Consider the following 26582-nt stretch of genomic DNA (forward strand, 5'->3'; position numbering starts at 1 on the left):
TATCTTTATACTCAAAGATCTGGGACTCAGTGGCAGTCTCTGGGCTTGGAGATGCTTGTCTGAGTGGATCTACATCTTAGCAGCACTGTACACTTTTGGGCTCCCAGTCCTTAAGGATGATATTTGGACCTACTTTCCTGTTTAAATGGTGCAGCATCTAAAATTAGACTACTCTAATACCTGCCCATTTTCAAGTTGATGAAAATGCCCTGACATGTATATGACATTTCCCAGTGCCTTTGTACCTGCATTTTAGTGTCTCTTTGAATGACATGCCTATGTTTTGGCCTCAGTTGTCTCAGATATAGATATAGATAAAGAATTCTTTATATCTGAACTGCAAGATCCAGGATAACTGACTGGTTGATGCCATTTGGTTAGTGCATTAACCAAAGGATAATGAGTTCTCAATCTTCTTGCATCACATTTTGTGTTTCTTGTATATAGTGAAAGGAATGCAAATTTTGGTGTCTAAATTTGAGAAATATATTTTATTATCAACTATTGATATCTAATCCTCAGTATCCTAAATAATAAGTGAGACCATATCAACAAACATTTTGACTCAGTTGTTTAGGACTGTACTCTAACTAAATAAAATAATAACCCTTAATTTTGACCCTAGTGGTATCCAGAATATTGGTTTTAATGATGACATTGTCCTAATGGGAAAGGTAAGATTCTCTGGAGTAAGCAGGACCTAGAGAATCCTTTGAAATATATTCTATTAGTTTCAGAAAAAAAAAACTGTACTGATTCAAAGTCTTACAGAAAATAGTAGCCATTCTCTATTTCCAGTGAAAACCTACCTCAATCTCTTTTAATCTTCATAATAATCCCAAGGTTCTTATTACTAAAGAAATACTAAGGCTAACTTTTCTACAGAAAGGGCAACTGAAGCTCAGAATGGCAACTTGTTCAAGTCACACAATTAGTAGGTGCTGGGGGGTAGAGATGCTTGATTTCCAAGCTCTTAACCACAAGACTGTGCACTCAAAGCTCAAATAATTCCAACCTCACATGAGTGTCAATACTCCCTTCCTAAATGAGAACAGCCCTAGCCACAAGAAAGCACACTTAATTCTTTTGCCAAGAACATACTCCTTTTTATTGAAATTCCTATGAAGTGTTAAATCTAAGCACTCAAACATCATCAATTTGGGGTAAAAAAAATTACACATCTGTGCCTAGCATCTCTGCTTTGGACCAAACCACTGTGAGATGAGTTAAAATCTCATTTCATACACCTACTGAGTCAGACTAAATTTTATTAAGCTTCTCCCTATAAAAACAGGGCTCTAGTATGCCCTGTCTAGTGAATAATAATATGAAGTACCCTTTATGCAGAATGTACATCAGATTAAATGAAGAAGCAATAGGAAAATACTAAAATGAAATTACTTGGCTCTATTTCTAACTGAGTCTTGGTAGGTCTGAACTCACTGAAACTGAATAAGAATAGGGACTCAAATTCCTTGACTGGCCATGTAGCCCACAGGAATCTGTATATGACTTGTCAAATCTGTGAGTGCACTAGTATCTTATGTCAATGTCCTAAGAGTCTCATGATGTAGCATTTTTGCCAGAATAAACATATTTCACTACTTCTTCTTGTTACTGGCAAGTAAATAGCAAAGGGACATTTTTCTGAAGATGAAGAGTGAGTAGAAATTGCACATGCAAGGTCAATGGAGCTTCCAGAAAGCAGTCGATCATACTGGGAACAGCTTGTGGCAGAGTATTAACACACCCCATGTGCCCCTTGTCTCCTCCAGCTGCCGTGTGAATAGTTCACGCCTTCTTTCCATATGGAATATCAGTCACAGTCTTCATTCATCATATCCATGGTTTTATTTGGAATCTGAAGGTCTTCCCTGTAGCTACTCTGTTTCTTTTTCATCTTACCATGACTAAAGAAGCTAAGGTGTGGGCATTATAACCTATAAGTGATCCCAAGGGAATGAGCTGTCATTCATGTCTTCCTCCCAGTGTTGAACAAAAGAGAGAAAGCATGTGGGTTTACCCACCTATTGTCATCATAAATCCATCCCAGCTCCATTTCAAGGGTCTCAGGTTTTCAGCAGAACAACTAACATGAAATGAATATATACATTTAAGGAGATGGCATGTTGTGTCTCATGAGAAGAGAGGGTACCCATTATTATAGGCTGAAGAGATGATTGAAGAAGATTGCAATAAAGAACATGAGAGGTCCTCAGCCCAGAAGTTTGACTCTCAGCATTATTCTACAGAAGAGAAAATGACAATCACCCAAAACTTTAGAGAGCTCTCAGGAGGTTTTAAAGTGTTGACACCTAAGTGTCTGGAGAAATGCTCTGAGTGATTTTATGATTTTAGGGTATGTGTCCCTCTTCCCAGATGGAATCTAAGAAACCAGTAATACAAAGGCTCTGATGATTTTTATTTCACTTATTTGAGCTCCAGTTTCTTCATCTAAGAAGTAGAACTAAACAAGTATCCCTTATTAAATGATGGTGAATCAAATGGGATGATATAGGTTATCAATGGCAGCTGTATGTGGAAATGGGCACTGATTTACTACAGGCAGTGGGACAGGGGAGCCTTGATTAGGTCCAGTTCTGCAGAAAGTAAATGGGCTGCTCTGCAACCCTGAGGTCTCACCTGGCCTACCTACCCAACATCTTGTTTATCATTCAAATCATGGCACCATGGGGAGTGCTATACACTGGGGGTTACAGTGCTTTCAGAAACCCCAGTAATGATGCACAGGGCAAAGAACCTTGATTTAGTTGTGAAAAAAAAATCTGGATTCAAATCTTCACACTGTCACTGCTTCAAAAGTGGTTTTCCAGCTCGAATGTGCAGAGACCAGTTCAAAAGGCCTGAATGGGGCCTGAGAGTGTGCATTCCTCATAAGCACTCAGGTGATGTTAGTGCTACTCACTGTGGACCACACTGAGGGGCCAGATCCTGTAAGACAATGAGGCCTATGGGCCTCAGTTTCTGTGTCTGTGAAATAAGGTGACAAATGGAAGGTGATTTAGTGTCCTCTCTGATAATCAGATTTCACATAATCTAATTTTAAAACAGATTTTTTTAAATTAATTTTTCTTGGAAGATCAGTTAGCAGGCTCCCATTAGTTTGTCATAGAGAATTTAACTGATATAAGTCTTAAGTCATCTGTTTTCTTTGAGCAAATAGTTAATGTGTAGTGGAGTTTCTATAAGAGGTGGAGATGCTCTATGGTGATAGAGGTCCAGGGTATTGGGGCACACTGCAGGTGTTGGTGGATGATTTAGTTAAGAGCCATGTTGCAAGATGATGCATCAAAGGAGGCATCAAATATGGGCAATGAGAGCTGGGAGTCTAGGGATGGGGCTGCCTGAAGAGGAGAGAAGACTCTTCACAGTCCTATATGTATTGCAGGACCTGAGTAGGAGAGGGATTTTATATTGCATTTTAAATTTTAGCAACATTTATAAACACTGTCTGGAAAAGTATGACTATAGGATTAATGTGTTCTTGGTCTCTAATTCATTCTCTTAACAGAATTTATTAAACATCCATTGCTATTATGTTTCAAACCCTGAAGGTACAGTGTAAAAACAGATACCATATCCCTACACCTATGGCACTTACTCTAGCTCTCATGGCTTATCATCAAGAAGAGTACTATAGGGTCTGGGGTTGTGGCTCAGTGGTGGAGTGCTTGCCTAGCACATGTGAGGCTCTGGTTTCCATCCTTAGCACCACAAAAAGGTAAATAAATAAAATAGAGGTATTGTATCTATCTACAACTACAAAAAAAAAATAAAATAAAAATGAAGAGTACTATAGAACAAACAATATAAAACAATTTTTAAAGGATTTTAAAACCTTCTTAAAGATCACCATATTTGTGGTGTATCTTGGACTGCCATAACAAAATAACATGGTCAGGGTGGCTTAAAGAGAAACTTATTTTTTTTCACAGTTCTGGAGACTAAATGTCCAAGATCTTGGTGTTGGCAGATTTGGTTTCTCCTAAGGCTCCTGCCCTTGGTTTGCAGATGGCTGTCTTCTTGTTGTGTCCTCAGAGAGCCTCTTCATAATAAATCTGCATTCCTGGTTTCTTTTTTTCTTCTTATAAGGACATCAGTCATTTAGTTTTAAAGCTCTACTCTTAAGGTTTCCTTTAAACTTAATGACTTCTTTAAAGGCACTATCTCCAAATAGAACTACGTTGGTGTTTAGGGCTTCACAACTATAACAATATCAATGTCCAGGGGTAAATTTGGTTGAAATTTCAGCTTTTTGCTTTATCAACTATTTAACTTTGGTTAAGTTCCTTAACCTCTTGAAAACTCAGTTTCTTCTTTTGTGAAAGCAATAATGCACTTATTCGACTATGATAAGAGGAAGCTATGGGTAATGTTTTTTAAAATGCTTAAAGGTGCCCAGTTGTTATGCAGGGCCTCAATCTCAGTGCCTACATCTTTCTTTAAATGCTGACTGAAGTTATTTGCTTTTTGCTATCTTTGGACAATGCATAAGTCTTCATTACCTTTTCCACTGAATCTACTAATAAGTTTGATATATTTCCCTCTGAATTTCACTCTTCCCATGTTCTCTAATCTCCATGTTCAGAAACAACATATCTATTAGAAACCTCACTTCTAGCCTTAAAAATAGAGAATTGAGGAGAGAAAAATACTGAGATGCTCAAATACCTCTGAAGTGGGAAAAGGTAATAATACCAGTTCTCAAAACCAACAAATAAGAAATTTGGCTTGCAGTTGTCCCTTTACACAATGTATGGGGCTTAAAACAGAGTAAGCTAGTCAGAAAAAAAAATAAAAATAAAATTGTAGTCATTAAGGCAAGTAAGAATGATTTCAGTGATTTTTTAAAAAATATGAACTACTTTCTATGTTACCAAATCAAGATGCTGTATACAGAAGTATTTGACCCACAATAGATGATTCTTTAAAAAGTACACTTTACCTAATGCAATGCAAAACTTAAAAATAGAATTTCTTTTACAGTGAATTTTTATACAACATGCCTACAATGGCGCTGAATCAATACTGTGATGAAAAACCTCTGTTTCTTTGTTGAGTCTGGTGTCTGTCAGTAGGTTTCTAGGGGCATCTGATCATTATTTAAGCTTAAACTCAATTATTCAAAAATGCCCTGTGGCCCTAGCAGCAGAGCATAGCAGCAAGAGCTTACTAAACTGCTTAGTATTGGGTGAGGAGTTTTATTTCCCAACTTTCAGGGTGAAATGTTCAAGGCATCTGAGCAAGAGTCATGTACCGCGTTAACCATGTACAGTGCATATGAAATCTGTTTTGTTAATGGGCACAATGGTATTATATTTAACTCTGGGAATATTTCCGAAAGAAATCAACAAGCTGCATTTAGATTATACAAAGGAGACTGTGCCTAAATTCCTTTGCTTCTCAGTCATTCCCTTTCCATTTTAAATACCTTCACATCCACTTTGAGGACAGGTAGCTTAATCTCTATCATGTGCGGCTTTTCAGAGCATTAGCTTTGTTTCAAGTGCCAGTGATTGAGCTTTGCTGCATGTGCTTGGCAGAGTCTGCAAAGGCCCACGTTCATTCAGGAAACTCCAGTTGAACTAGATCCATATGTTGCTTAAAAAAATGTAGCTGTCTGATTGGAGGTAGTTTCTGGCTTCCAGCATTATCACAGATGATTTTTGTTCTTTGATGTGCTGCTAAATAGAAAGTAATGTTAGAACCAGAACTCTGGGATTTTTTTTTTTTCTCCTTGTTTAACGTTTATTGCGAGCTTACTATTTCGGCATTGAGTTGTACTATGTGAAGCACTCCACATGCATTGACTAATTGAATGCTAACAATAATCCTATGAGAAAGATGGTATTATCTTCATGGAGGGGGCAGAATTTGAATCCATTAATAAACTTAACCAAGTCTGAATAGTTTGCAAGTGGATGTCCTGGTTTTCAAGGTCTCGAACCTTCAAATCAACACAATTGATAAGTGCTATTGTACTAAATGGGGATGATCCCCTTGCCAGTGCCACCACCTAGAATCAGAGGAAGCTTTGCCCAAAGATTGGTTCCTTGTCACATCTGGTAAAAGTAAAAGTGAAACTGACAAATTCTCCAAATCCAGGGATAGTGGAAAGCTCCAGATAGAGATTACTACCAGGTAAATTATTGGAAGCCATTCTTTCTTAGTACAACTTCGCTTGGTAAGGCTAACTTGGAAATCAAAATGCCTAAAACACCTTTCCAGTCTTGCTGTGGCTTCACCTTTCTTTGTATCCCTTTTTCCCAGATTGAGTTCTTTCTTTGTACAATTTGCAAGTAAAATCCTTTCTCAGTGAAATTAATGCTTCTCAAATTGTGTGCGAAGGAAAAGGTTTTGTTTACTCATGTTTTATTTCCCATCTGTCACATTACAAAACAATACTTTTGTAAGATGCAATAAATACAAATGACTAAAAATGAGATACAAAAGAGACATAGTAAAAAATAACCCTAGTCATTTTTCATTAGATTCAGTAGAGCATTCTCTATTCTTATCCTTAGGCAGAGGCTGGAATCCTTCATGAATGCTCGTTCTTAAGAGTTAGACTGGTTAGACTTCCCCAGTGCCCAAATGGAAGAAGTCTCCTTAGGTTAAGTTTTGATGGTGACCACACAAAGCGTCAGCTCAGCTAGTTCCTCTGAGACATGGTTTTGCCTTCCCTGCTCTAGAATTTTCAAACTGTGTGTAAGAATAAATCATTCCAGGGTCTGGGGCTGTAGTTTAATGATAGAGCACTTGCCTAGTTTGCACAAGACCCTTGGTTTGATCCTCAGCACCACAGAAATATTTTTTTATTATTATTATTTTAAAACACCTTGGATAGCAGAAGTTACACACTGGCAGGCCAGGGACAGCCTTCAGCACAGATAGGCTTATTTTAGCCTAGTCTAAGATTTTTTAAAAATGTGAATTCTTTATCAATATTAAATATTGAAATGTTGCACCTTAGAACACTATATTTAGGACTACTAATGAAATATCATTCCATCATTTCCTTATGACAAAAAGTGATTGAAACTGTGTAGACCCTGCCCTTTTAGACAGGGCAAAGACATTCTATTCAACCACAGTTCCAACCAAAGGACCCCCATCCCCACCCTATGCCTCTGCCATTTACCTTACATTATGTCACAGTATGTTACCAGGCTGGCCTTGGGAGTCATCCAAACACCTTTAGCCCTAATCTACACCCCTCTATATGCAAGTCTCTCCAATTTTTTTAATACCTTGTCCCTGTCCAGGAACTCTGCTTGGTCCAAATATGTCTAATTTGTCAACCCATCTCTTTAACATCAAGAAAATGCGTCATAAAATTGTTAACACTTAAATTATTTCAGTTCCAGATCTGAGGAAATATCTTAGGGGAGAAAGTTGCAGTTGTTATTATTATTTTTTGAAATATAAATTAACATAATGGATATTGTCCAGTGACACATTTATGGACAATTAACTTACTGGAAACTCTGATCATTTTGTAAACTTCTAGTCACACTTTTATTTTCTTGTCCATTTTTTTTATGTGGTCAAATTCAGAATAAACAATTTAAAAAAAAACAAAAACAAAGAACTACTGAAGGCCACCAAGGGCTTGCCCTAAAGGTTTCCAAAAGCACAGAGGCCTCTGGATAATAGAGCATGCAGGAAATATCTGTGTTCTTGCAAAATCCTGAGGTGGCCCTGGATTTTTACCATTTTAAAAATCCTAATTTACAGTGGAATGAACAAACTGTGAAAATGATGGTTTTTGAAATGTTATACCCATCTCTCAGCTGCTCAGAATCTGTTTCAAAGGAAGTGAGCAATTGGGAGGATTAGTATATGCAAAAATGGTGCTCACATATTCATGCAACACAATGAATCAGGGCTGCACAAAGGCAGCAGGCTCTCTGTGCTGTCCCTGTCTGCCAATGGGCAGGGCCAAACTAAGGTTTTCAGGAACAACTGCTACTCAACGACCCTACTTTTAGTAGGTGGAAGTTGTCTATGTTCTTGTTCTTGTTTGTTTTGTAGAGATGCCCATATTTATATGATGTCCTTTGATCTTTTATTTTGCCACTGATGATATATAATTATTTCTTTTTTTAAATCATTAACATGAGTTGCAGACTTTCTTTTGATGTGTTAAGGATATATATATATATATATAAGGTGAGGCTGAAGCAAAAAATGGGAAAAACCACAAAAAGTTTTTCCTGGCTCTGTCACTAACATTTGTGAAACTGAGGGAAGAACCATGCTTAAGAATAGGTTGATAGCAAAGTCAGGCATGGTGGTGCATGCCCTTAATCCCAGCGTCTCAGGAAGCTGAGGCAGGAGGATGGCAAGTTCAAAGCCAGCCTAAGCAACTAAGCGAAGCCATAAGCAACTTAGGAAGATCCTGTCTCAAAATGAAAAATAAAAAGGGCTGGGGATATGGCTCGGTTGTTAAGTGCCCCTGGGTTAAATCCCTCATACCTAAATAAATAAATTAAAGATTAGGTTAATAGCAGCATTGACTCTTCAGCTGACAGAGTTATTTAGATAAATTCGGGAGAAAGACAGTGTTGCTATAAATGATGTTTGGTCATATTCCAAATAAAAAGCAAGACAAGAAGCACAATTTCTGTAAGACTTAAAATCATCACACTACAGTGATGCAGCCACATCAATGTTTATGGCAGCTAATTCTCAATAGCTAAAGTATGGAACCAACCTAAATACCCTTCAACAGATGAATGGATAAAGAAAATGTGGTATATATGCACAATGGAATATTACTCTGCCGTAAAGAAAAGTGACTTTATGACATTTGCCAGTAAATGGAAGAATTTAGAGACTATCATGCTAAATAAAATAAACCAATTCCCAAAACCACAGGTTGAAAATTCTCTCTGACATGTGGGTGTTAACACATTAAAAAGGGTGGGAGGATAGAAGTTCAATGGATTAGACAAAGAGGAATGAAGGGGAGGAAGGGGCGACAGGAATAGGAAAGGCAATGGAATATCTAACACAACTTCCTATGTACATATATGAATCCACCACAATGAATCTCCACATCATGCACACTATAAGACTGGGATCCCAAAGAGAATAAGAATTATTGCATGTTTGTATAAATATGTCAGAATATACTCTACTGTCATGTTTATCTGAAAAGAACAAAATTATTTTAAAAGTAATAATAAAAATAGAAAGTACTTTTCTCCACTTCTACTCTCTGTGCTCCTCCACTAATGGTTGACATAGGTTTACACATTATCCCTTACCTTCTTTCATTATCCGTAAGGGAGATTGCAACATGTTCTGCTTTCAGATGTGAATGGTATTATGTAGAGGGAAAGTTTCTTAAAATAGATATTTAACAACTATGTATTGGCCTTTACTTTTCTCCTATTAGAGTTCCTCCTTTGCTCTGCAGAGAGAGTACCTAAGTATTTTAGAAGACTTGGGTAATGACGTTCCCACTCTCTCCTCTCCTCCACACCTTCTGGGCATCCTCTTGGATTTCCATTTTTGCTTTTTCTTCCATCTTGCTCTATACAGTCATGCATGGCTTAACAATGAGGGTATGTTATGAACAATGCATCTGCCTAGTTATGTGATTTTGTCTCTGTGCAAACATCATAGTAGTGTCTATTTACGCAAATCTACATAGCATAGGTAGATCACTCAGGATGGCCTTGGGGTGCAGTGAAGAGATGTGATAAACAAGGTAAATTAGGTCCCTGCCTGCATAACACAGCAGACTTTTTTTTTACAGTAAACTTATTTTAATATAAATGTGAGGACTCTAAAATAACAAAAATGTGTAGTTTAGTAAGTTCATAAATCAGTAACATAATCATTTATTCTCATTATCAAGTGTTAGGTACTGTAGAGCATTCAATGTGCTATGCTTTCGCATGATTGACAGCACAGTAGGTTTGTGTAACTGCATTGTCACGAACACATTAGTCACATATTTGCTATGACATGATGATGATTACAGTGTTACTAAGCGATAGGAATTTTTCTGCTCCATTATAATCCTATGGGACCACTGACATAGATGCTGTCATTGACCAAAACACCATTGTTTGGCACATAACTGTTTTTCCTTTAATTCCTATGGTAAAAGAATTTAAATAACAAATAAAGGACTCCAAAACAAACAAGCATAGCTATTTACAATTTAAATAAAGAGTAGTAATTATCTGAAGATGAAAATACAGTGATCCAGGAATGAAGATCGTACATAAAGTACATGTAGTTACCATTTTACCATTTTTGGCTTTGGTATTTCCAGCAGCCAATATAGGGAAGGCAGCACCCTTATTTATATCTTTCTCAGTGTTTCTAGGGCAGGATTCCTCAACTTGGGCATTACTGACATTTTGAATCAGACAATTCTTTGTCCTGGGGGTTGTCTTGTTGCAGGTCATATTTTAGCATGATTCCTGGCTTTCGCCCAGAAACCAGTAGCACACCTCCTGGCTCAGTCATAACAACAAAAAATGTATCCAGAAATTGCCAAATGACCCCTGAGAGGTGAAACCACCTTCACTGAGAATCACTGCTGTAGAATAATGGCAAACAAATTACAACACTCAGGAAAAGCATAATTATATCAGGTACAACTTGAAACAATTGATTTTTAAAATACTTTAACAATTTTTAGAGGATGAAGTTTAATAATTCTGAAGATAAGGCATTTATGTAGCCTTAGGAAATAATTAGGAAACTCTGTAGAGTCTGCAAATATGATTAGAATGTGCTTTTAATAAGTCATTTTAGGGGCTGGGGTTGTGGCTTAGAGAAAGAGCTCTCCCCTAGCATGCATGAGGCACTGGATGCAATCCTCAGCACCACATAAAAATAAAATAAAGGTATTGTGTCCACCCAGAACTAAAAAATAAATATTTTTAAAAGCTTCATTTTAATTTTTAAATTTTGATTTTACTAGCATGAAAATCAATATGGGTTAAGAGCTCATACTCTTCTGGGTTCTCATTCCAGTTTCTTTAATTACAAGCTGAATCTTCTCTGTGAATTGCATATGTGAAACTGCTTATTTAGAACACTTATGTCAATGGTAGTGGTAAAAATGGTATGAATTAATATAGGTAAAGAGGGTTGCACAATTCTGGGAGCATAATAAGTTCTCCATGACTGTTAGATAACTATCATTACTGTTATTGGCTTTGTTATTTCTAAGCAGTAGAAAATTGAACAGAATTTTAGGGTAGGGGATATACAATGAAACATGCTATGCATCTTAGTTTTCTGACTTTCTCTGCTGAATTTGAGTGGTGAAGTCCAATTTCTACTCTCTGTGCTCCACCACTAATGGTTGACACAGGTTTACACATTATCCCTTACTCTCTTTCACTATCCGTGAGGGAGATTGCAACATGTTCTGCTTTCAAATGTGAATAGTGTTATGTAGAGGGAAAGTTTCTTAAAATACATATTTAACAACTGTGTATTGGCCTTTACTTTTCTCCTATTAGAGTTCCTCCTTTGCTCCATAGAGTGAGTATCTCCCTAAGTATTTTAGAAGACTTGGGTAATGAATAATAGGAATACTACCATGTTTCTCTCTTCCTCCTTTCCTTCTTTTGTTCCTTCTTTCCCTCCCTTCCTCTTTCATATCAATGAATCCTGCTGTCTGCTGTTGATGTATAGTATCAATATTCATGCATTTTGGCAATGCCAGTTGCTCTGGATTCTCTAAAGATTATAGGCAAGTGGAGAATCTGCCTCTCTCCCTCCTTTAAGCTTATAATATTTTAAAAATTGGTTCCAAAGCTTTCTACTTTATTCTTATTTGTTGAGAAAAATATTTTGCCTGTTTCAGTTTACTTGCTACCAAACATTTCTTTTTCTCAACCTCTGTTTTTGTTGTTGTTTGTTCTAATTAGTTATACATGACAGCAGAATGCATTTCAACTCATTGTACACAAATGGAGCACAACTTCTCATTTCTTTGACTGCACATGATGCAGAGTCACACCGTTCATGCAGTCATACATGTATATAGGGTAATAATATCCATCTCATTCCACCATCCTTACCAACCCTACATTCCCGCCCCTCCCCTCACTCCCCTCTGCCCAATTCAAAGTTTCTCTTTCTTCCCTACTCCCTCTGATTATGGATCATTATCTGCATATCAGAGAAAACATTTGGCCTTTGGTTTGGGGGGATTGGCTTGTTTAACTTAGCATGACTATCAAACATTTCTGACAATGTAACTAATGTACAAAACACAAAGCCAGTTTTATTGGTCTGCTAAGTAATGGTTTTACTTATAACTGTATTTCTCTCCACCCATCCCTCTCTACCCTACTAAGTAGACTTGTGTCACTGAGGGCATGGGCTGAGGGGATCTCAGTGACAGACTGCTGACTTTGGAACTGCACCTTCTCCACTGATGACCAAATCTTTCTGGAAGGCTAAGCTCATACAACTCTCCTACAAAGTGTAGTTCCACCCTATCTTACTAAGTTTGTTAGATTCCTCTCTGTGAAAGCCTTTTTGTGGGCTGTCTCCCTTATCACATCTGAACTGTAGATTTGGACCCATGTTAGATTCAGGCCCTCCTACATATTGATAAAGTGAGTTGAATTTAGGGGGACTATTTTGAGATTAATAGTTTTTTATTCCAGCAATAAAATAAGGTTTCTGTAGACAGATTACTGGGCAGACTACTTTATGTTTTGAACATTAGTTACATTGTCAGAAATATTTCACAATTGAAAATACTTTCTTTTCCCTTATTTTTGAATGGCGCATAAACACAAGGTTGGTAAAGATGCCAGAGGAATTTCAAGGGGGCAGTAATTGGGGTATTGCCATATTAATTCTAACATACAATTATACCCTGCTCGCCCACGTAAGCAGCATGTTCTTGGGAACTTCTGTTTAGAATCCTGGCTAGATTTCTCCTCTGCTATCCAGCAGACTACACTCCTGACCTTGAAAATGAGACAACCTTATCCACACTTCCTCAGGGGTAAGATGAATACGTCTTGTCTTTCTCCTCCCAACTACACTGCTCTTCTCTCCAGTTAAAATATTTCAGTCCCTTCCAGTTTAAACAACCTCCTTTCAGTTTAAAAATTCTGTCTGTTATAGATCAACTTTTATTGCTAGGCTGACTCTCTTTAAGTAGTTGCTCAGTCGCTCAGATTTTCCTCTAATGGTGGCATTTCAATACCTAAAGAAGGGATGGAGACCTGATGGGGTCCTTGGATCCTCTAGCTATTCTTTGCATACTCAGGTTTCATGTCAGTCTCCCAATGTCGCCTTGCTCTCTCTTTGAAGCTGAGTTTGCCAAGGGATTAACTCCTGATTTCAGCTTTTTCCACAAACTGAAGCTTGTCAGGGCCCCTGGGCTCCAGCACCCTCCCCTTGTCTCATGTTGGTGCTAATGACCCCCTGTGCCTCCCCCATGGGCTGCGCTTGGCCCCAACCATAGTTAGTCCATTCCATAGGCTCTCCCAGGGCATACCCCTTGAGGATTGTGGGAATTTGAGGCTTCCATTTGTGCGACACAAGAACCAAGAACATCTTAGTAATGCTTCAGTCTGAACTTCTATTCTTTTTTCCACACTGCTCTACAGTCTATTAGATTATTCCCAATTTAGTGCAGACAAGATTCCAAAGGTCCCAAATGTGAATCAGAGCAAAGACTCACCATTTTGTCAGCTTCCTGAAACATTTGCCTCTTTTGCTCACATACCACTCTCTGCTTCTGTTGCTTTTGGATCTGCATTTCTCTAGTTTCTCAGGACTGGAAGGATGGCTTTTATTATTTTCCTTTCTGTCATCGTATCTTATATGCAGCATAATCAGCAAGCCCAGTACCTAGTGGTCACAGGTAGAAAGAATCTACTCCCTGAACTATCATTATGGAGGCAGTTTCTCATTGCTGTCATTAACATAGGACTGTGATCCTGGGACAACCAGTCCTTTTCATTTCTTCTATTTCAATTCTAATCTTCTTTTCAGCTCATATGATGTTGTCCCTTAATTCACACAACACACACACACACACACACACACACACTCACTCGCCCACCAAGATGTTGGAGAACAGATGAAGTGCATGGAAAAAAATGATAAAACACTTTTATTTTTCAAAAAGGAAATCATTCTATTGTTAAGAGATCGCCTTGCATATCTTAGTATTATTTCAGAAAGATCTTAGTAACGACCTAACTTGGTCAGCGTGCCAATTTCCTGCTCCACCTCCATTTTTTCCTCTTTTATTATTCTCACCAACTACATCTTACGTTATTTTTCATATTCACAGCCAAATCTGTACCACTGCTCTTCAACTTCCAAAAGCTAGAATGCCTGCCAATTTTCTTATTCTAAGCTATCTAGTCTTTGCTTCCACCATCATGGGATTGCTAATTAAGCCCCTTGATCCTACTCATTTGTAGCCATCTCATTTAAATAATCCTTGGTCTTTCCCCTTCCTTTCCAGTCCCCAAATATTATTCCATGGAAAGAACTACTACCAGTGGTTAAACACAACCATTATCCCTTCACAGAGTTTTTCCTACTGTTAAGAAATCCTGCAGTAGTTGTAATCAGAACTCTCATATGTAGGTGACTCTCTTGATGCTGTCACTGATGTAGTAAAGTGTTTTTGGCAAACTCTTTCACTAATAAGAGGAACATAAAAGGGATATTTATTCTCTACCATTGTGAAGGGAAGAACAAGAGTAGACAAGGATGTTTCTTCTAGTCACAAGGACTATAACTTCTGTTTCATTGTTGGAGCTCTTCTAAGACTTGGCAATGCATGTGGATAGTTTGGGGTAGTTAATTTGATCCTGCAGCACCATTTGGAATATGATGACTTGAAAAGAATGCTTGCGAACAAGCTTTGGGGGTATGACCTTGCTATAGAGTTAATCATATCCCCTTTAAATTTATATGTTGAAGCTCATAACCTTAATTTTATTGTATTTGATAGGATCTTAGGAAATAGGATAAATAAGGTCATAAAGATCCTAGTGCAAGAGGAACCCAAACACAAGGCCATGTGAGGACATAGTAGAAAGGTAGCCATCTGCAAGCCAAGAAGAGACTCTCCCAAGAAACAGACTCAGGCAGCATTGCTCTTGAACGTCCAGCCTCCAAAATTGTGAGAAGTAGATTGCTGTTGTAGAAGCTGCCTAGTCAATGATATTTTATTATAGCAACCTGAATTAAGACAAACCTGTTCATAAACCCAAAATTCAATATAATGACCCATTTTGATCAGATTATGTCCAACAAACTTGACAGTTATTGACATTTATTTATAAACTAAATGTATATAAAATATAGGTTGAAGTCGAATTTAGATAAATATTCTTTATGTGTAAGTAAATGAATGAATGATAAATTCTGTAGGTTCCTAAAGAGAATCCAGTCAGAGATTAACCTACTAAACTTTGGCTAAAGACCAAAAACCTCTAGTATGCATTGATTTCCTATGTGCCCAACACTTCTTGAGAACAATAACTATATCTTTATTTAAAAAAAAAAAAAACTTCACTCATAGTAGTAGTAGTATGGAGGCTAGCTGAATTGAAACAAAAACTTTCTTGACTGGTTATTTATACACCAAAATTAATGACAATCATATGGAGTGTTAGCTCTACAAGAATACTTTCAGGAAGATAAGTATGGACAGGCAGGATATCACATAAATTTTTTGTAGCTACTATTGTTCTTAGCTGCCGGAACATTTTTCTAATAAAGTATAGTCTTAATATTTTTTGGAAGGAAATTGTGTTAGTTAGGTTTCTGTTGCTGTGGCCAAAATACCTGGAGAGAACAACTTAGAGGAGAAAAAGTGTATTTTGGCTCATGGTTGCAGAGGGTTAGTTCATGATGGGCTGACTCTGTTGTTCTGGTCCCATGGTGAGATAGAAATCATGGTGGAAGGGTGTGGTGGTGGAATTCTGCTCACCTCAAGGGGCAGGGAAGCACAGAGAAAGAGGGGAAGAGATTATAGGGAAAATGAATTCTTCCAGGACACAGTCCCAGTGACCCTTCTCTTCCAGCCACACCCACCTGACTACCCAACCAGTCCCTTCAAATTAGGATGGACTTACTAGGTTACAGCTCTCACAATCTATTCATTTTTACCTTTGGAGGACATCCCATATTTAAAGTCTAACAGAAATTCTTCTCTACTGTTTTTAGAAATAGAGGAAGAAATAAAATGTATATTATAAATATAATATAAATATATTATATTCAAAAGTGGAAAGGGGTTTAGAATTATATTTGTCTTGGGGTTACCGATAAGTCTTTTGGAATTTGGTGATTTGTTTTGTCTTCCCAGTAATTTAACATCTGGTGAGTCCAGGCATTTGTGTGGCATTGTAGGTCTGTAATGATATGCAAAACCATCCATATAATGTACATTTGGGTTTTGACTTTTTCAATTGACACAGCCATCTTCCTCCAAGATTTATCCACATGAATCCCAAATAAGTATGTACTTACATTGGTTCAGTAAAACTTTTGATTTGAAGGAAAATGGTTGGCATCTAGTGTCCACTTGAGTGATTCCTTCACTCTTGAGTGAGCAGTGATGACTATGACACAAGCCAAATGTTTTTAGAAACCCCAGGTTTCTTCAGGGGTGTGGTAAAGGGCTTGTGCTGACAGGGCCTCAGGTTGTGTGAGGGTTTAGAACCAGCAGAGTATGGTGCAAACTGTTATGCTCAGTAGACGCTTTCTAGAACTCCACTGAGTGCCAAGCATTTCAAAATGGGGACAAAAGTAGACAAAATAGAAGTAGCTAACCTTTGCTTATCACTTACTCATTTTAATCCTGACCGAAGTCATATGCACATGGTACTTTTTTTAAAAGTTGTCATTTTCACAGGCAAGGGAACCAGGGCACAGAGATATTAATTAACTGCTCTGTGTCATTTAGGTGTAATGATCAAGCCACTATTCTGTCTCTTACAGATTGATTCCAGAGACTTCTCTTTTGACTACTTTTTAGAGAATCTTAATTATCTACTTACTTATATATTTAAGGCTATTTGTATGTCATTATTTATTAACTTATGGTTCTCATTTACTATTTATTTATTCATTGTTCTTAACAACATTTAAGATGAGAAGAACTGCATGAGAAAAAGAGAGAGCTGTGAACATACTCAGAAAACTGCTTAGTAATTTGTAAATATATGTTACTTTTATTTATTGTATTTGTTCCATGTGATTAGGCCTCTTGAATCTAATTCTCATTTTTTGATATAAAACTTTTGTTTTTTGCCTCATTTGGGGAGGCTTAACATTCACAAACATTGTATTTCATTCTCTAGTGCTTCACATGATACATGCATCCTAAAATTGGTCCTGTCTTCTATCTGATACTTCTATTTATTACATTAGAAATACCTTATACATAAAACATGCAATATATAATAATTATAAACCCCTACCTTTGTACTTTTCATTATATATATATATATATATATATATATATATATATATATATATATATAAAATTTCATATATATATAATCTCATATCACATGCATGAGAAAGATTCCCTTCCCAATATTTAAAGGAGAATCCAGAGTATTGGGGTAGTCTTTTTTTTTTAACCTATATTTCACTTATTTTTTTTATGTGGTGCTGAGGATCTAATCCAGGGTCTTTCACATGCGAGGCAAGTGCTCTACAGCTGAGCCACAACCCCAGCCCCTGGGGTAGTCTTTTTTGACAATGGTGCTCTCTACTATAGGAGGAACCATGTATTTTACTGACCTATCTACTTTTAATGAAAGCAGCATGCAGTGAATCCAGCCAACTGTACTAAATGTTAGAAATCTTAGGCTTCTCCTTTGAAAATCACATTGCGCCTTGCACTACTGTGAGGGTTTTAAGGGTGAGGACCACATGTTCCTTCCATTGATTCAGAACCTGAGCTGCGGTTGCTACTTCCTACTCACTGACTGCTACTGCTACCTGCCTAAAAATTGTCTTTGGCTCCCTGTAAACCTGCAGTTAGAAAGGTATTTGAATTTTCCCCCTCCAGCACTTGCAAATCCAATTTTTATGTATAACTAAGTGCTCTTAGTTTTTACTCTATCTACTACTGGGGCCTGGTTTCTACCAGGCCTGTAACTAAGCCAGATCCGGCCTATGTAATGCTGTTTGTAATGAGAAATCTAAACAGGGAATGGCAGTGAGGCATGGCAGGAATGTGTTTCCATTGGAGAAGTCAGTGTAGAGAAAAAGTATAAGCAAAGCCATGTCCAGAAGGCCTTCTCAGCTGGCCAAGACGGAAGACTAATGTTATTGTACATAGGCGGTTACCCTGCCAGCCCTTCCTCACGGATTTGCTTTCTCTCTGTTGCCCTCCTGCCCCCTCCCTCCTTCATCTCTCCCTTCTCTTTCATTTTCTTCTCTCTTTCTACGGACTCCTTGCTGGCTGTTTGCTCAGGTGGACAGTGACACCATTTGGAACGAGCTGCACTCGTCCGGTGCTGCACGCATGGCTGTTGGCTGTGTCATCGAGCTGGCTTCCAGAGTGGCCTCAGGAGAGCTGAAGGTGAGGTCTGGGTTGCATTAAGTGTGGGAAATCCAGAAAAGAAGCTGAAACTGAGATGTTGTTGTTTGGGAATTGTGGGGACTGTGGTGTGGTAATAAAAGGAAGGAGATGGAGGGAGGAGGGCGGGGAGATGGCCACTAAGGTGTGATAATAAACTCCTCTGTAGGTAGACAGCAGCTGATCCTGCTCTTAGGGCCTTCCTCTCCTGGAGTATATTCTGTGGTCAGGGCACACTGGTATGTTTTTAAGAGCGTAGAAATGGTGAGTAAAGTCATGGTCTAGGTTAAAAATACCCTTAGTGTATACATATCTGTCATGCCATCCTGGGATTCTTTTTTGAAACAATTTTAAAAATATGATTACTGAGTAGTATGTATAAGCTCAGAATACCACCCAGAGAGAGGAGGGGGGAGAAAGGTAAATACCAGACGGGAAAGATTGGGAGGAAGAAGGAAATTGTTGATTAGGAGGGTAATGATCCAGAGTATGTTTTTCCATGAAAGAACTTCAAAAATGAGCTATGCTTTATTGTTCTTTTCTTTTTATGGTCTCTTCTTTTCTACATCATATGAAACGAACAATGTCTAAACCCCAACGTTTCCCAGTCTAAACAATTTATAAAAGCCAGAGACCTGACAGACGTTGACATTTTATTTGGTATTTTAACAGTGCTATTTAAAGGTATGCCATGTGTGCCTTGAATGCAGTTACCCCAATAAACTTTGTTGGTGCTAACACAGCTTTATAATGCACTAGTTCACACACTTCATAACCCAATCTGGATGGTGATTGATCCGGTATTTTTAGCAATTGTGGGGCTTAAGGGAAATATATTATGACCAACAACACATGCGTTGTGAGTTTTGTTAATCTAAGGTAAAAATCTAATTAGGATATTTTTCTTTATATGTAATGAATTTTTATTCAATTACACCTGATTCTTCCTTCTACTTAGGTTTTAAAATGTAGGACTGGAATGCACACTTTACAATGCATCATCTGTTCCAGAAGTCACAATATGCAGAAATAAAATTTTGATGAGATGAGCTATATTAAAAAAAAAAAAGAGCTGTCTCTGTAAATTTGACATGATCAGTGTGAGGACGCTAACTGCTCATCTTGGGGCTTTTTGGAGCCATTAACCTGGTAGTTAGTATTCAGGCTTTACCTTTAGTAATGAGAAGTTAAAAAGTGGAAGGGAATCAGCTCCATGGGCAGGTTTTGACTATCTCCCAGTCCAGTAGCATTTTAAGAATAATTCTTCCTGTGTGAGTAATGTTATATACTATAATAAGTTGGCATTTTAAAAGAAGAACATTTGAGGGCCTTATTTTCAGGAGAATTCAAATGACAGACAATAACCAGAACACAAAATTATAATGTTTAATATTAAGCTAGCACAATCCCACATGATTATATTAGCATTCAAAATTCTAATTGTTTGAAGTTTATGGAAGTTTAAGCAATAATTCAGAAACCTTTTCAAGTAGAATACCCACATAATATTTACATTAATCAAAATCATCATTAGCCTCATTGTGTGGAATGGACAGATTTATATACCAAAACCAAAACTGAACAAAAACTGAATTCCACCTTTTTAGCAGGTAAGTATTTAAAATTGCCATTTACAAACTAAGTATCAACAAAATATAGTATGGACATGCTGATCACCAGCTGTACCAACGCTGACTCTTTATGTTAAGGAGAAGGATTTGTAGAAATGGTTTATATCCCTCTAGTTAAAGAATCAGCAAATGTGGTTAAAAGAGAAAAGAAAGAGAGGAAAAGAACCAGTTTAAGAGTCAAGAAATTTTGGTCCACAGTGCCTCGTAAATACTGTGCCATTTTTGACAAATCATGTAACTTCTTTTGGCTTCAGTTTCCTGTTCTGCAAATTCATCAAGTGGAATTGATAATGTTGAAAGTTGTCTGTGGCATGAACTTTAGCTATTTGTGAATGAAAAGTGATCAGAGAGTCTCAATTATGCACACTGAGACATATCAAATAGTGGGTATTCCAAAATGAAGTCCAGCATGTTTTGATGAAATCCAAGATTTTTGAGTTGAATTACCTTTCTGGTTGTCGAGATCAGAGTAAAAATCTAACACAGCAGGACCACACCAGAGGCACTGGTACCTATCCTGATGGGCCAAGACAAAACACCTACTTTTTGGAGAGTTTGGGTAGGCCACTATGGGAAGGGTAGAAATCAAAGATGATTTGGAGCCAGTGAAGAACCCAAATAACTTAGGTAGAGGGCCATGTTTGGGGACCCCTGTTCAACCCAGTCTACCTGTCAATGTCTACCTGTCTCAGATGCCAGTGCACAGGTGGAGTACCTGTTGGCCAGGTACACTATTACTCATCACTTCATTCAGATCTCAGAAGAACATAGGGATGCTTATTTGAGGATGCTGATATGTAACCCTCTGCTAAGTATAAAAAAAAAGCATTTTGTTTTTAATATTTTGCATCTACATCCAAGTCTCATACGCTCTACCCCATTCTTCCTGTCAATCAATACTGTAATGAAATGGCATTGTCATATTATAATAGTGCTTCTTTGGAGATTGTTCTAATTTTTTTTAATTGAAAAGAATTAAGAGCCATATTTCAAATAAGGTGGGCTTGGGTGGGGTGCTATCTTGAGAGATGAAGGATAGCTAGGGAGAGGTCACTGAACTCATGCAGGATGCAACCCTAGAAGATTAGAAACAGAAATATGGAGCAGAAATAATATCTAAAAGGTGAACAGTCTTTCAACTTATAAATAAAAATTGGTTCAACATTTATTTATTTATTTATTTTTATTTACAAAGAAAGAAAATGACAAATATGATTACTTAGAACTTTTGCTTGATGTTGGACTGACCATGACCACCTTCCACGTGTCTGACAGACTCTGTTCTTTCTTCACCTGGGAATACTAAAGAATTAGAAGAATGAGATAAACAATGAGGCAGGTTTCATGTTGACACTTTAATATAATATAATGCAGCAAACTAGAGCAGTAAATCAGCATACTTTTGGCACAGACTGGAAATTCCCAGTGAAGTTCAGTAGAAATTATGGGAACTTTCAAGGTTTTTAGGTTTTTACAATTTATTAATACACACACACACACACACACACACACACACACAGAGGCATATGCATACAGGTGAAATAATTCCTCAAATCTACAGATGCCTCATTTAGCTGTTTCGCAAATTCTGGTATTCAGGAGCACAAATATTCTGAAAATGCTGAATTTTTCCGTATATTGGAAAAATAGGTATCTTAAAATACTTGTTTGTGTGTTTTATGGGACATTTTAGAAAGTACATATGGAACAGAAATAATCTCTAAAAGGTGAACACTCTTTCAACTTAAAATAAAAATTGGTTCAATATTTATGAAAATTTATTGTAAAACTTCAATTTGGTGCTATTTTTAAGATGTTACAGTCTGTAAAAAGAAGTTAAAATTGCTTTAGCTCTCTGTACATTTTGCCAAACAAAACAAAACAACTTTCCCCCAAAACATACAAAACCTGCAAGACACCTAACTATCTGAATGATGGATAGATTTCTTTAATGTTCAAGTGGAAATTGTGATGTCATGTTGCTAATAACACCTGCTCCTCATTGGATACCTGCTGTGGGTTGGGCAGTGAATATATAACTTGTAACATTCTTACAATGTTCTCTTCAAGTAAAGGCCACCAACAGAATACTGGCTGAAGACATGAAGTGACCTTTTCAGATCCTGCATATAGGATGATAAATCAGAAGACTATAAATCTCATAATCCTCTGTTTACTTACAGCTACTACATCAGGATTTTTGTGTTCAGGTAGCTCAAATATAATAAGAATAAGTAGGATTAAAATCATCTGTTTTAAATGGTCTATAACCTTTCTTTTTAGTGTTATAAAATGTTCAATTGGTACAAAAAGACAAGTTACTTCTTAAATCACAAAACATTATAATAAATAAATCCTATATCTTCATCCAACTTAAGAAATAGAATTTTGCTCACACTGTTAATGTTATTTCAGTATTTATACCTATCTTTCTGAACCACAGATAGCTATTAATCTATTGTATTTTTTAAAAATATTCCTTTTCTTTTTTTACCACTTTTGAACTTGTTTTCTGTTTTTATAAAAATGGAATATTTGTATTATTTTTCAGCTTTCTTTTCCCCTTTAAAATTGTTATGAGGATTTGTCCTCATGGATATACATTTATGATTCATTTGTTTTCATTGCTATAAAATATTCCCCTTGTCAATCAGAATTTGTTTATTCAGTCTTTTGTTGGACATTTTAATTGCTTCTAGAATTTTGTCTTTGAACAATGCTCCATGAACACTCTAACATGCCTGCTCTTTTACTCTGGTATAACTAAAATAGTTGGCTACTAGGCTAGCCATATAACATATTTCAGTAAGTAATGCCACGTGGAATTCCAAAATAATTTTCCCACAATGACATCTTTATAAATGGTAGCCTAAACCTCTGATAATTCTCTCCTCCATAAAAGCAATGACAAAACTGGCAAAAGTTGTCAGGATGATTTTTTCTTCAAAAATCTGGAAATTAATGAAAGGACCACAACAACTCAGTAAGTGCATTTCAGAAAACAAACTGACTGAATGTTAATATGAACAATGAGCTTTGTGGTGGTTTAAGTCACCCTGTTCCCATCTTTCCCTTTACAGTACCACAGTAAACTTAATAAATAACAGTCTGCATTCTCAGTGAAAACCAGTAATTTGGTAGTCTCCAGAGGGGATATAATGGGATTGGAGCATCTTCAAAGTCTCATTCCTAAATAATTGTCATTATTTGTCCTGTCTGGTGCTTCCTTGCAATACCCACTTGCAAGACTGTCTTTATTTGACTGCATGTGGGGTTCACGCAGAAGCACATGTTGAAAAAAATAAAGGTAATTGATAAACTTTGCCTGAGGTGGTGGATAACAGTGGGGTAAATAGTGGACAACCAAAAGCTTCAGTGGAAAAACTTAAGAATGAGAAGTACAAAAGAACTATGAAAAGTTCCATCCAATACCTAAGAATCTAGACTGGACTGTCATTTGCCTGATGCAGCTATGTGCACACTCAGGATAAGTAAAAGACTTGAGAAAGCCCTGACCTCTTACCTTAAGCTGAAAGGGAGGTTCTGCTTGAACAAGAGTGAAGGTCAAGGTGGAGGCCAAGGCCTGACTAAATATTGAAGGATATATAAGCTAATACACACACACACACACACACACACACACACACACATCCTTTGCAAAGACTAGAGTACTGTTTGTTATTGGTTCAGGGCATTTAAAGAAATCTCCCCGTCCAGTCATTAAATGACAGACTCCATTGCCACATAAAACATAGAAAACAAACTTGGTACAATTAGTTCAGAAAAGTCACCAAGCAAAATAATAACAAATAATAATAAAAAATCCCTGGGGAGAGATGAGATTCCATACTATTTGTTTACAATGTCCAATTTTCAACAAGAAAGCATGAGTTATGCAAAGAAACAAGAAAGTAAGGACCATACACAAGAATAAACAGAGCTAATAACTGTCCCTGAGGTAGCTCAGGTATCAGACTTGTTAGACAAAGGTGGTCAGGGATTTTGAATATTTTCAAAGAAATAATTCAATTCATTTTTAAAAGATTGTGTGAGAATATATGTCTCTAAAATACAATATTAACAAAAAGAAACTGGTAAAAAAGAACTAAATAGGAATTATGATGTTGATAAGTACAGTGGATACAAATGAAACACTTACTTGAGGAACTTATGAGACATGAGCTGACAGCAAGAAATTCAGCAAACTTGAAGATGGCAGAATGAGAGAGCTCAGTCTCAAAAACAGAAAGAGGATGAAGAAATACTAGCAGAGTTAAAGACCCATGAAACATGTTCAAGTGTACCAATATATGCAAAATAGGAGTCCCAAGAAGAGAAAGAAAAGGGACAAAAGAATATTAAGACACAATGGTTTTCATTGTTTTTTGAAGAAACTTCCTAAATCTCATTTATAAAAAGTTAGTCTATATATCCAAGAAACTCAGTGAACTCAAAGCAGGATAAATTCAAAGAGATCCACACCTAGACACATTGTAATTAAACTGTGAAAGCCAAAGGTAATTAGGAAATCTCGAAAACCAAAAGAGGGGAGCAGCTCATTCTCCAGTCCGCTGTAAGATTAACACTGACATTTCATCAGAAACCATGAAAGCCAGAGGGCAGTGTGGTGACATACTCAAAGTGCTAAAAAAGAAAAAGACCATCAATTAAAGAATTCTACATCCAGTAAAACTGTCCTTCAAAAATGAGGGTGAATTTGGGCTGTGATGTGTTTCAGTGGTAGAGCGTTTTCCTCATATGTAGAAGTTCCTGGGTTTAATCACCAGCACTGAAAAAACAAACAAACAAACAAAATGTTCCCAAGAATGCAAAACACAGAATTCATTGCTAGTTAACTAGTGTTATGGAAATGATAAAGGAAGTCCTTGGGATTGAAATGAAAGGACTTTACACTACACAGTAATTTGAATCCTCAAGAAGAGATAAAGAGTACCAATAAAAGTAAAAAACACAGGTAAATACAAATTATGGTATAAATGTGTTTTTTGTTTGTAATTCTTTTTCTCTTCTCAGAAATATTTATAAGCCTGTGTTTATGTGCACATTGTGTATAAAGATATAATTTGTATGACAATAAGAGCACAAAAGAAGGCATGGGAGATGGAGCTACATAACAACAAAGCAGAATTTTTGGCTACATAACCACAAAGCAAATTTTGGATGGTGCCTGAGCTTGATTGTTAAAAGTTAAAATGTTAATTGTAATCCACATGGTAACCACTAAGAAAATAATAAGCAAGCAAGCAAGAAATAAAGAAGAAAGGATGAACAAGAAAGCTAAAAGAGAACATTGAAGAATGTCTATTTAAGTCAAAAAAATGCAGACATGGAAAAATAGCAGAATAACAATAATGAGAAGACAGTGTGGAGAATAATTCCAAAGTCTTTTCTGCCAATTTTCACCCCTACCACCAGCACAAAGGACTTCCCAATACTCTTCATTCTTGTCTATATTTGGCATTTTAAAATTTTTAAGTGTTTGCCAATCTTGTGGGTGTAAAAAGTATCTTAAAATGTTTTAAATTTGTATCTCCTAAGCATTATTTTCCATTTAGGTTGCATATAATATTAAATGCTTTATGTGTCTTTTACTTAGTTTTGCATTTCTAATTAATGTTTAAAAAAATTTAAAGGCGTTGTGAATACTGGTACCGTATCACATTTCAGTTTGGAGGCTATATTTAATTTTTTAAAATTGTGTATTCCAAGAAGACATTTTCTATTTTTTCATTGTTATTCTGGTTTAAGACTGGCTTTAGATTTTCTTTCCGATCTTGAGGTCATAAAAATATTCTATATTTTCTGTTTGATTTATTTATTTTTAGTTAATTAATTAATTTATTTTTTCTAATTTGTTATACATGACAGTAGAATGCATTTTGATTCATTGTACACAATTTCAAGCATAGCTTTTCATTTATCTGGCTGTACACAAAGTAGAGTCACGCCATTTATGTCTTCATACATGTGCCTAGGGTAATGATGTCCATCCCATTCCACCATCTTTCCTACCCTATACCCACTTCCTTTCCCTCCCCTTTGCCCTATCCAAAGTTTCTCCATTCCACCCATTCTCCCCACCTCCATTATGGATTAGCATTCACTTATCAGAAAAAACATTCAGCCTTTGGCTTTTTGGGATTAGCTTACTTCACTTAGCATGATATTCTTCACCTCCATCCATTTACCTGCAGAGGCCATGATTTCATTACTTTTAATGCTGAGTAGTATTCCTGTGTGTGTGTGTGTGTGTGTGTGTGTGTGTGTGTGTATCACAGTCTCTTTATCCATTCATCTATTGAAGAGCATCTACGTTGGTTCCACAATTTAGCTATTGTGAATTG

General features: G+C 36.7%; 1 protein-coding gene across 1 annotated transcript in view; it reads left to right on the forward strand.

Annotated features, from left to right (window-relative positions):
• Nucleotides 1–26582, forward strand: part of Hdac9 (histone deacetylase 9) — an 861354-nt gene that overhangs the window by 634925 nt on the left and 199847 nt on the right. Inside the window, exon 19 of the mRNA XM_071613675.1 lies at nucleotides 18482–18589. Coding sequence (XP_071469776.1) covers nucleotides 18482–18589 — 108 coding nt within the window. The remainder of the gene's footprint in view (nucleotides 1–18481; nucleotides 18590–26582) is intronic.

The sequence above is a fragment of the Marmota flaviventris genome, chromosome 1, assembly GCF_047511675.1.
Source record: "Marmota flaviventris isolate mMarFla1 chromosome 1, mMarFla1.hap1, whole genome shotgun sequence".
In the NCBI taxonomy this organism is placed as follows: domain Eukaryota; kingdom Metazoa; phylum Chordata; class Mammalia; order Rodentia; family Sciuridae; genus Marmota; species Marmota flaviventris.